Source organism: Salvelinus alpinus, chromosome 2, assembly GCF_045679555.1.
Source record: "Salvelinus alpinus chromosome 2, SLU_Salpinus.1, whole genome shotgun sequence".
NCBI classification, from domain to species: Eukaryota; Metazoa; Chordata; class Actinopteri; order Salmoniformes; family Salmonidae; genus Salvelinus; species Salvelinus alpinus.
Window position 1 is genome coordinate 111,963,802 of NC_092087.1, and position 12,613 is coordinate 111,976,414.

The window sequence follows — 12,613 nt, forward strand, 5'->3', positions numbered from 1 at the left end:
ACACAACTCTTTTTTGTTAGTCACTTTTTGTTCAATCACATTAATAGTAACTCTTTCAATTCAGAGCCTGGATTTTCCCCCTGAGGCTAATATCCATATCATGTTGAAATCAATAGAACAGGGGACAAACATTTAGGGTTCGACATTGTGACATCATTAAAATACTCCTACTACAATGTTAAAACATTCTACATTGTGACATCATTAAAACATAATTAAAATACTCCTACTACAATGTTAAAACATTATACATTGTGACATAATTTCATTATTTCATTGATATCATGAAACAACTCCTTCATGTATGTATTTTCTGATGTTTGATCAGAGACATTTTACTAGAGTATCTCTTCCCACATTGATCACAGCTATGAGATTTCTCTCCTGTGTGTCTTCTCTGGTGCACTGTCAGATTGCTAGATTGACCAAAACTCTTCCCACATTGACCACAGCAATAAGGTTTCTCTCCTGTGTGTATTCTCTGGTGTGAAGTCAAAGAGCCAGATGTAGTAAAACTCTTCCCACATTGATCACAGCTATAAGGTTTCTCGCCTGTGTGTGTTCTTTGGTGTAATGTCAGGTGGCTAGATTGGCCAAAACTCTTCCCACATTGACCACAGCTATAAGGTTTCTCTCCTGTGTGTGTTCTCTGGTGTATAGTCAGCTGGCTAGATGTAGTAAAACTCTTCCCACATTGATTACAGCTACAAGATTTCTCTCCTGTGTGTGTTCTCTGGTGTGAAGTCAGCTGGCCAGATGTAGTAAAACTCTTCCCACATTGATCACAGCTATAAGGTTTCTCTCCTTTGTGTATTCTCTGGTGTAAAGTCAGAGAGCCAGATGTAGTAAAACTCTTCCCACATTGATCACAGCTATAAGGTTTCTCTCCTGTGTGTGTTCTCTGGTGTAAAGTCAGAGAGCCAGATGTAGTAAAACTCTTCCCACATTGAACACAGCTATAAGGTTTCTCTCCTGTGTGTATTCTCTGGTGTATAGTCAGCTGGCTAGATGTAGTAAAACTTTTCCCACATTGATTACAGCTACAAGATTTCTCTCCTGTGTGTATTCTCTGGTGTAAAGTCAGCTGGCCAGATGTAGTAAAACTCTTCCCACATTGATCACATCTATAAGATTTCTCTCCTGTGTGTGTTCTCTGGTGTGTTTTAAGTTCTGATGAAGATGTGCAACCTTTCCCACAGTCAGAGCAGCAATGAGATTTCTTCCCTGTGGGTCTCTGCTGGTGTTTCTGGTGTTCTGATGCGGAGAGACTCTTCTCTGCCTCTTCAGCATCATGATATTGTTGAGGCTCCCCAGAGGATCCACGATTGTCCCGTCTCTCATCTGTGTGAACGACAAAGTCAGACAGATGGTTAAAGGCCCACAACAGCAGAGATCCAATGTTCATTTGAGGTAAAAGGTGATGCCCAGAGTGTACCCATGACGTTGTACAACAACTGACGTCTATTAAATTTGACAATTAAGACAGTCAAGATAGCAACAATAGTCATATTTTGTATTGTTTTTACATTATTGGTAACTAGAAATAAGTTACTCAAGTTGTTGAAACTCTAAGCAGTGTGCCAGACGACTATTGGTTTCCAATATAGGCCACTTTCTGTGTTTGATAAAATTGCGTCACGAGGTCAATGCACACACAATTTGATTGCAGAAACTCCTCCCTGCTAATTAGGAAACCACTAGTTATGGATGTAGTATATCTGCCTGGAGCAAAAAATGGCGAGTGAAGATTGTAGTTTTTCCACAATGTATTCTGAATATTACAGCGCAAGATCAGGAGTGCTACTCAAGGAAACTCACATTAAGCTCTGTGTCTATTCACTAATTCACCACCGTGGGGGAAAACTCAGGGGAGTTCTCATAGGCTGACAGCAATAATAGCCTCCATTTCCAGGTTGCTTATGAGTGAATTTCACACTACTTTTGGATTATAATTGTCAGGCTCGTTTTGAATCTCCTGATTAATATGTTTGTGTTATTGTCGCAAATCAACTGCTTTATACTTAAAAAAACACTTCAACCAGTAAAATGCTCTTTGGCTAGCTTTTCCATCAGCCTGACAATGAGGGTTTGTACACTAAGTGCTTAACAAATTGGCCCATAACTTCACCAAACAATAACATAGTAGGGGTCGACCCATTATGATTCTTCAACGCCAATACCGATTATTGGAGGACCAAAAAAAGCCGATACCGATATATTTTTTTAATATATATACAGTGGGGAGAACAAGTATTTGATACACTGCCGATTTTGCAGGTTTTCCTACTTACAAAGCATGTGGAGGTCTGTAATTTTTATCATAGGTACACTTCAACTGTGAGAGACGGAATCTAAAACAAAAATCCAGAAAATCACATTGTATGATTTTTAAGTAATTAATTTGCATTTTATTGCATGACATAAGTATTTGATACATCAGAAAAGCAGACCTTAATATTTGGTACAGAAACCTTCGTTTGCAATTACAGAGATCATACGTTTCCTGTAGTTCTTGACCAGGTTTGCACACACTGCAGCAGGGATTTTGGCCCACTCCTCCATACAGACCTTCTCCAGATCCTTCAGGTTTCGGGGCTGTCGCTGGGCAATACGGACTTTCAGCTCCCTCCAAAGATTTTCTATTGGGTTCAGGTCTGGAGACTGGCTAGGCCACTCCAGGACCTTGAGATGCTTCTTACGGAGCCACTCCTTAGTTGCCCTGGCTGTGTGTTTCGGGTTGTTGTCATGCTGGAAGACCCAGCCACGACCCATCTTCAATGCTCTTACTGAGGGTAGGAGGTTGTTGGCCAAGATCTCGCGATACATGGCCCCATCCATCCTCCCCTCAATACGGTGAAGTCGCCCTGTCCCCTTTGCAGAAAAGCATCCCCAAAGAATGATGTTTCCACCTCCATGCTTCACGGTTGGGATGGTGTTCTTGGTTGTCCTCATCCTTCTTCTTCCTCCAAACACGGCGAGTGGAGTTTAGACCAAAAAGCTATATTTTTGTCTCATCAGACCACATGACCTTCTCCCATTCCTCCTCTGGATCATCCAGATGGTCATTGGCAAACTTCAGACAGGCCTGGACATGCGCTGGCTTGAGCAGGGGGACCTTGCGTGCGCTGCAGGATTTTAATCCGTGACTGCATAGTGTGTTACTAATGGTTTTCTTTGAGACTGTGGTCCCAGCTCTCTTCAGGTCATTGACCAGGTCCTGCAGTGTAGTTCTGGGCTGATACCTCACCTTCCTCATGATCATTGATGCCCCACGAGGTGAGATCTTGCATGGAGCCCCAGACCGAGGGTGATTGACCGTCATCTTGAACTTCTTCCATTTTCTAATAATTGCGCCAACAGTTGTTGCCTTCTCACCAAGCTGCTTGCCTATTGTCCTGTAGCCCATCCCAGCCTTGTGCAGGTCTACAATTTTATCTCTGGTCTTGGCCATTGTGGAGAGGTTGGAGTCTGTTTGATTGAGTGTGTGGACAGGTGTCTTTTATACAGGTAACGAGTTCAAACAGGTGAAGTTAATACAGGTAATGAGTGGAGAACAGGAGGGCTTCTTAAAGAAAAACTAACAGGTCTGTGAGAGCCGGAATTCTTACTGGTTGGTAGGTGATCAAATACTTATGTCATGCAATAAAATGCAAATTAATTACTTAAAAATCATACAATGTGATTTTCTGGATTTTTGTTTTAGATTCCGTCTCTCACAGTTGAAGTGTACCTATGATAAAAATTACAGACCTCCACATGCTTTGTAAGTAGGAAAACCTGCAAAATCGACAGTGTATCAAATACTTGTTCTCCCCACTGTATATATTTTATATATATATATATATATATATATATATATTTGTATTACAACGATACTGAATGATCACTTTTGTTTTATCTTAATATAATACATAAATCAAATCAATTTAGTCTCAAATAAATAATGAAACATTTGGTTTAAAAAATGCAAAAACACAATGTTGAAGAAAGTAAAAGTGCAATATGAGCCATGTAAAAAAAGCTAACATAAAAAAAGCGATGTAAAAAATCTTTTAACATATTACTATTTCTCTCTATACCATTTGTATTTCATATACATTTGTATTTATTTATCTAATATTTTTTTACCTTTATTTTACTAGGCAGGTCAGTTAAGAACAAATTCGTATTTTCAATGACAGCCTAGGAACAGTAGTTTAACTGCCTGTTCAGGGGTAGAACGACAGATTTGTACCTTGTCAGCTCGGCGATTTGAACTTGCAACCTTTAGGCTCTAGGCTAAAGGCTACCCTGCCGCCCCGAATGTTCTTATAGGCACTTTGGTATTGCCAGCCTAATCTTGGGAGTTGATAGGCTTGAAGTCATAAACAGAGCTGTGCTTCAAGAATTGCGAAGAGCTGCTGGCAAACGCAGGGAAGTGCTATTTGAATGAATGCTTACGAGCCTGCTGCTGCCTACCACCGCCCAGTTAGACTGCTCAGTTAGACTGCAGTTAAACTGCAGTTAGACTGCTCTATCAAATATCAAATCATAGACTTAACTATAATGTAATAAACACAGAAATACGAACATTAGGTCATATTCAATTTAATACCGCTCTTCACAGACCCAGGAAAGGGCGGGGACAAACAGGTGTTGTACCTCGTTTCCCTCCTTCAGGGAAGTGTAATTATAATCAAAGTTACACTCCCTTTCAGTCAGTCAACTTCGGGACAACATACTATGGGGAAATAAAATCATTCCCCATGCTGAACCAAACGGATACTAAATGAAACGGCCCCTGGCAGACCACCCAGACCTTGACCCTACAAGATGCGTCAGTTTTGTCAATTTATTAATTGTCTTTTGTTTGAAACACTCCTGTCGATGTTGAGTAAGGACGCACACCTGATTACACATATAGAAGTAGGACTAGTCTACCTGGCATGCACACAAATGTAGGCCTATAAATGTGCCCATTTGGGGATGACTGATAGTATTTCTTATTGTCTTAACGCACCACCACTAATGAGTTGTGGAGCTTCTCAAATACATTTTTTCTTCACCTCAAACAGCAAGTAAACAAAGTCTAATCAAAATCAATTGCGAATGACAATAGTTCCTCAAAGTATTTAATAAAAGATTTCCAGCTCTCGCCCTTTCAATAACAACTCGGCATAAAAGGGAAAAATGTAATGCTCTGATCCAGTGGAAATGTCATAAAATACCTGATTACTTCTTATTCTTTGCACAAATAGCCAACAGCTGTGTCTGTCCCATACTCACTGGCACGGGAAACTGAGGGCCCAGAATATTTTATACAATCTTGCTGTCACAAGTTTTGGGCCGACAGAGTTGATTGTATCAACTATGTTTCAAGTGCGTTGTAGACAGGCCATGTGCAGAAAATGTGATTTATAGTATATTTTCTACCTGCAGGCTGCAATGTTTTAATTTGTTGGCTTTATGAACACAATTTTTACATAGTTGGCAATGGAAATAAAAGTTACTTTTAGATTTGTATCATTTTCATTTAGATTAAATGTAGATTAACCACAGACAATGATTTTGACTCTTGGTTGACCCAAGATTTTTCTAGTTGGGGCCCTCATTAAGTTCATGTTTTGAGGATATACTGTGTTTGTTTATATTTACTGACAAACATTGGAGTTAAAAAAAAGCTTATATTTGGGGTTCTGATGGGGTACGACAGTTGAACTAAGCTCATGAGGCATTTATAAGTGATTTCTTCAAGAAACAATGGGTACAAATCATTAATGTATACGTCCCAAAATGGATGTAACAACTGCTGATTGCCCCTTTAAGACTACATATTGGGCTAATCTAATAGGAGATATTGAGGACTACAGTATTTCAGGCATTGTCATTAGATGCATTTGATCAATTGTTAACGTTTTGTTGATGGTCCACTCTTGATGTTCTACACGTTACAGTGTAGCTTCAGCCATTCCTACAGAACAACATTAAAGTGTAGAACCCCTTTACTGCATATTGGTTCAACGACTGCAGAGACGGAACTTACTGGGGTTAAACGGATCTCCAACCTCGTCATCTTCCTCCAATGTGACAGTAATCTCCCCCTCCTCCTCTTTCACAGCATAAACTGCTCTCTCCTCTTTCTCATCCTCCTCTTCTTTCACTGTAACATCCTCCTCCTCTTTCACTCTGAACGAGTCTTCCTCTTCTTTCACTGAAACGTCTTTCTCTTCTTCTTTCACTGTAACAGCCTCACTCTCTACTTCTTGTTTTACTGTGACATCCTCTTCTTCCTTCTCCTCTTTCACGACAATGTTCAGCCCCAGAGCTTCTTTCTCCGTCCAGCAGATCACCTCTTCTTTAGCAGGAGGGGAGAAGCTTACTGACCTCATGTTCAGGGATGTTAGCTAGCTAGCTATCATTAGCGACTAGGCTAGTGCTAACTTAACCAGCCAGCTACTATAGCTGACTAATACAAAATAACGTAATATTAAATTAAATAGGTTAACAAGTAGATACGACCTAAGTGTGTCGAAAACACAGTAGCTAATATACACCGAAAGCGTATAAATAGCTTGAATCTTTCGGCTATGTTGGCTAGCAAGCTACCGAGGTGGTTGACGAGCTGTTTATGAAGAACCGTCCACTAGATTATACGTCACGCTGGCAGCGTCGCCTGAAAGACGCACATCGCCGTCTGCTGACTGGAGGGGAAACGCAGTTGAGGATCATATTTATTTTCAGACAAAGATTATTTTAAATGGATTTAATAAAATAATACTATTATATTAAGAGATACAAAGACAGGAATGTGTTGATCGATTAGTGCGAATAAAAAATGTTTATTGCAGCACATTTAAGGCAGTTTCATTAAGTCAAACTAAATCTAAATAAGTAGCTATCATCATGTAGATGTATATAATGAACAGACTAGGTCTATACTGCTCCTACATGGTGTAACAATACATCATGTAGATGTATATAATGAACAGACTAGGTCTATACTGCTCCTACATGGTGTAACAATACATCATGTAGATGTATATAATGAACAGACTAGGTCCATACTGCTCCTACATGGTGTAACAATACATCATGTAGATGTATATAATGAACAGACTAGGTCTATACTGCTCCTACATGGTGTAACAATACATCATGTAGATGTATATAATGAACTGACTAGGTCTATACTGTTCCTACATGGTTTAACAATACATCATGTAGATGTATATAATGAACAGACTAGGTCTATGCTGCTCTTACATGGTTTAACAATACATCATGTAGATGTATATAATGAACAGATTAGGTCCATACTGCTCCTACATGGTGTAACAATACATCATGTAGATTTACACTACAGTTCAAAAGTTTGGGGTCCTTGTTTTTGAAAGAAAATCTAATTTTTTCATTTATTTACCTGTTTTTGCTTTGTCATTATGGGGCAATGTGATGTCTTATGGGGTATTGTGATGTCATTATTGGGTATTGTGTAGATTGATGAGGGGGGAAAAACGATTTAATTAATTTTAGGATAAGGCTGTAACGTAACAAAATGTGGAAAAAGTGAAGGGGTCTGAATGCTTTCCGAATGCATTGTGTATATAGGGGCAGTACTTAGTGACATCACTTCATGAAACAGGAGGTACAATTATATAACATAGATTCACAGTATCAACATTCAATGTATCAAAATATATGACCAAGCTGGAAGTGGAAACGCCAGCCCAGCCACAATCCTAGAGGTTCACTGATGATCAACCTCCTCCTTCACATCTGACTCCTGATGATCAACCTCCTCCTTCACATCTGACTGCTGATGATCAACCTCCTCCTTCACATCTGACTCCTGATGATCAACCTCCTCCTTCACATCTGACTCCTGATGATCAACCTCCTCCTTCACATCTGACTCCTGATGATCAACCTCCTTCACATCTGACTCCTGATGATCAACCTCCTCCTTCACATCTGACCCATGATGATCAACCTCCTCCTTCACATCGGACTCCTGATGATCAACCTCCTCCTTCACATCGGACTCCTGATGATCAACCTCCTCCTTCACATCTGACTCCTATGATCAACCTCCTCCTTCACATCTGACCCATGATGATCAACCTCCTCCTTCACATCGGACTCCTGATGATCAACCTCCTCCTTCACATCTGACTCCAGTGATCAATCCAGAGCGTCTTCTTTTTTGGGCAATCCCGATGGACGACGTCATCCAATAGGACGTCATCACCACCACCGCCCACTAGTTAATTGTCATTCAGGTTATTAATGGGAAGAACATTAGCAATATGTCCTGTCTGGTAACTTGTCTCGTTCAAAGGATTTACATTGGCAGGTGCACAGGGTGAAACCCCATTAAAAAAACTCAGTTGATCTTAAACTTCAGAAACACTTTTGGAAGTCTTTAACTGCATCAAAGTCTGTGGCCTGTGATGTTGGGACAAATGATAGTCCCTTATTATACAAGAGACAAAATTCACAAATTCTACAGCACAACGGCAGAGTCATGTCTTCAGTGTAAAACTAACAATGACTCAATAATCCTTCTGGGAATGTTATGATGTCATAAAGTTATGGGCGGAGTTAGAAAGTTGGCTGTCAGAAGTACAGTTATACAATGTAAAATTACTTTTAATCTGTCTGTCTGTATATTTCAAAACATGGCATTTGAGGGTGCAGTGAGATACCCCAGAGTTGGACGATACTTTTCTCATCGATCATCTTAAATATTATACTTAATTAAACCTGGAAATCAACCAATCCTCTGTTGATAATTAAATAGAAAGGTCAAATGCTTTATTATCTAAAAGTTGAAAGTGACGGAGAGAAATAAAATGATGCTGATGTGTGTGCTGGCTGTGTTCTAGTGGGTCTGGGCAGGTGTGATGTAGTTAATGGAGATGGGGGTGTGTTCTAGTGGGTCTGGGCAGGTGTGATGTAGTTAATGGAGATGGAGGTGTGTTCTAGTGGGTCTGGGCAGGTGTGATGTAGTTAATGGAGATGGAGGTGTGTTCCAGTGGGTCAGGTGTGATGTAGTTAATGGAGATGGAGGTGTGTTCTAGTGCGTCTGGGCAGGTGTGATGTAGTTAATGGAGATGGAGGTGTGTTCCAGTGGGGCAGGTGTGATGTAGTTAATGGAGATGGAGGTGTGTTCTAGTGGGTCTGAGCAGGTGTGATGTAGTTAATGGAGATGGAGGTGTGTTCTAGTGGGTCTGGGCAGGTGTGATGTAGTTAATGGAGATGGAGGTGTGTTCTAGTGGGTCTGGACAGGTGTGATGTAGTTAATGGAGATGGAGGTGTGTTCTAGTGGGTCTGGGCAGGTGTGATGTAGTTAATTGAGATGGAGGTGTGATCTAGTGGGTCTGGGCAGGTGACATGTAGTTAATGGAGATGGAGGTGTGTTCTAGTGGGTCTGGACAGGTGTGATGTAGTTAATGGAGATGGAGGTGTGTTCTAGTGGGTCTGGGCAGGTGTGATGTAGTTAATGGAGACGGAGGTGTGTTCTAGTGGGTCTGGGCAGGTGTGATGTAGTTAATGGAGACGGAGGTGTGTTCTAGTGGGTCTGGGCAGGTGGGATGTAGTTAATGTTTGTATGATGTTGTCGTTTGTATGTTTTGTATTGTTTATAAAAAGATAATATAAAATATTTTTCCCAATGCAAAGTTACACCTCACTGTTCTATTTTTGGAGTTATTACATGAAACCAATCAGAATTCAGAAGAATGCCAAAGTTAGGTGTGAAGTAATATGGAGGACCAGCCTATTACCTATGATGTATACTACAACAGAAATAACTTCAAATGTAGAACTTAAAATTAAACAATTGTTTGCTCTCATGACTTGAGTGATTAAAATAAACCAACGTTTTGGAAATACATAACGCCATCTAACCAAATATCAAAGAATTTTAGCTATATGCAGTTATCTTAGCCAGCCAGCTAACATTAGCTATATGCAGTTATCTTAGCCAGCCAGCTAACATTAGCTATATGCAGTTATCTTAGTCAGCCAGCTAACGTTAGCTATATGCTGTTATCTTAGCCAGCCAGCTAACATTAGCTATATGCAGTTATCTACGCCAGCCAGCTAACGTTAGCTATATGCAGTTATCTTAGCCGGCCAGCTAACGTTAGCTATATGCAGTTATCTTAGCCAGCCAGCAAACATTAGCTATATGCAGTTATCTTAGCCGGCCAGCTAACGTTAGCTATTTAGCCAACTAGCTATTAGCCTAACCAGCGTAGCCAACCAGCTAACGTTAGCTATTTAGCCAACTAGCTATTAGCCTAACCAGCGTAGCCAACCAGCTAACGTTAGCTATTTAGCCAACTAGCTATTAGCCTAACCAGCGTAGACGACCAGCTAACGTTAGCTATTTAGCCAACTAGCTATTAGCCTAACCAGTGTAGCCAACCAGCTAACGTTAGCTATTTAGCCAACTAGCTATTAGCCTAACCAGCGTAGCCAACCAGCTAACGTTAGCTATTTAGCCAACTAGCTATTAGCCTAACCAGCGTAGACAACAAGCTAACGTTAGCTATTTAGCCAACTAGCTATTAGCCTAACCAGCGTAGCCAACCAGCACCGAGACCATTTAGAACCAAACTAACAAAACCTAAACGTTTTTGCAGATCAAAAGATCAGAGACAAACAGAATGATGGGAGAAAATTAACCTTCAGAAGTCATTGATCAATGCTGATAAAGTGACACACTGCTTAAATAATAATGAGTAGTTATTTATGATGTATAGTGATATGTAGATCAGTCAGTTGGCAGTCGCCAGCAGTGTCGAACACACCAAACCAATCAGGTGGTTGTTCGACGAAATGAAGTTCCAGACGTCATTGATCACGTGCTGCTGATAAAGTGATACAGGCATCAGCACACTGCTTTGAAGTTTAATGCTTTCAAGGCCTCGTACCTCCGGTATCAAACATAACATCCCCATCGAAAAGTTGACAAAACATAAAGAAGCAAGCAGGTTGATTTCCTCTGTCATTTTGAGCCCACGGCAAGAAGGCACCAGAGCCTACCGTGCTAACGGGTTCCCACTAGATAACACAACCACACAGTTAATGAAAAGCATGAGGTGAAGCTTGAGCTAGATATCAACCTATCGAGCTAGTGTGACCTTCCTGGTCTCTCAAGTCAGTGAGTCAACACAGGAAGGAGCAATGGATGGATAGTTCATTTATTTCCAAAGCTGCAATGATGGGACACACACAGTCTGAATGAATGATCAGTAGTGACGGGATATAAATAGCACTCCCACAGCAATTCTCCATTAATCTGCCCTAGAATACACTAACAAAAAAACTATTGAAATGTCTATCAAAGTCATTGTGATCGTATAGTGGATTTAACAATTCCTACTAATTCCTAATTTACTATAATAAATGAATCAATTGTTTACATGTGTCTCATATTCACTACATCAGAATAAACTGTCATCCATTTTACTATCAAAATATATCAAATTAACCTGAAGATTTACTCAATGTCCCCCTCTGGTGGCGAAGAAGTATAATTCACCTAAACTAACAAAACCGGGCTGATAAACTGGCTGGTGTTCATGAGTTTATAAAACATGTACTTTATACATTTGTCATAAATGACCTGCATTGATGAGACACACAGTGTGGATGAATGATCAGTAGTCGACAGGGTAAAAATAGCACTCCTAAAGAAGATGCATTTTCCAGTTAGATACCAACTTGAAAGAGGGAACTTTAGCATAAAACCCACATGGAAAACTGAGATTTGGCAAGTAACATATAAAGAGAGGCTTATTTGACGCCAAACCAACAACAGTAGTTACTAAAACATAAATTGCTAATGTATTGTAATGACCTGACAAGATCATAAATGAACAATTGTCCAGACAGAGGCTTGAGTTTGCGAATCAACGGTTTATTAAACCAACTTTACACAGGCTACTGTTTGGGCCGTAGCACACGCCAAATAAATGACAGATAACCCACAAGCCAATCGGGACCTTCTCTTGTGAAGCCCAGACGTAAAGAGGGAGAACAAAGGCTAAACCTGGTCTTAACTTCCAATGCTCCATCCCCCTGCCCAAACCCCCTCCACGCCACTCCGCCAACCGCCAGGATGCCCGGCATCAGAAGATTCCAGGCATTCCCGTGATTGGCAGATAGCAGGTTGATTGACATGTCGGACCCCGCGAACACTGGGTACTGGTCAGTACAACACAACCTACTAGCCTAACACATAACACACAGCTGTCTGTGCGGCTCGCTACAGTATGATTTAAAAGGTGGATTTTATGATGTAATGTCAAATTTATATATTTCTATTCCGGGACTATTCAATTTTGAAATCACCCACAGCAATTCTCCATAAATCTGCTGTGGATTACCCAGAATCCCGAAATAAATTAATACATATGTGATAATTCAAAAACATAACTGGTTGTGCGTATAGGGAACCAGATCGTGAACACAACTAAGTTACTAAGTCTTTAACCACACTGTATTGTTACACTGGTGAGTAAAAACTCATGCTTCCTACACTAACGTTTTGTCTGAACATTATAATATATATTTTACGTCACACTAGCGTCATTGTCTTAAAGTCGCACATCTCCATCGCAGT

At 40.3% G+C, this 12,613-nt stretch overlaps 2 protein-coding genes across 3 annotated transcripts in view; one reads left to right on the forward strand and one right to left on the reverse strand.

The window, feature by feature from the left end:
- Positions 1 to 6,615, reverse strand: part of LOC139548585 (zinc finger protein ZFP2-like) — a 158,408-nt gene extending 151,793 nt beyond the window's left edge. Inside the window, exon 1 of the mRNA XM_071358366.1 lies at positions 6,023 to 6,615. Coding sequence (XP_071214467.1) covers positions 6,023 to 6,368 — 346 coding nt within the window. The 5' untranslated portion in view covers positions 6,369 to 6,615. The remainder of the gene's footprint in view (positions 1 to 6,022) is intronic.
- LOC139549743 (gastrula zinc finger protein XlCGF17.1-like) overlaps positions 1 to 12,613 on the forward strand; it is a 627,316-nt gene that overhangs the window by 76,406 nt on the left and 538,297 nt on the right. The window lies entirely within an intron of this gene.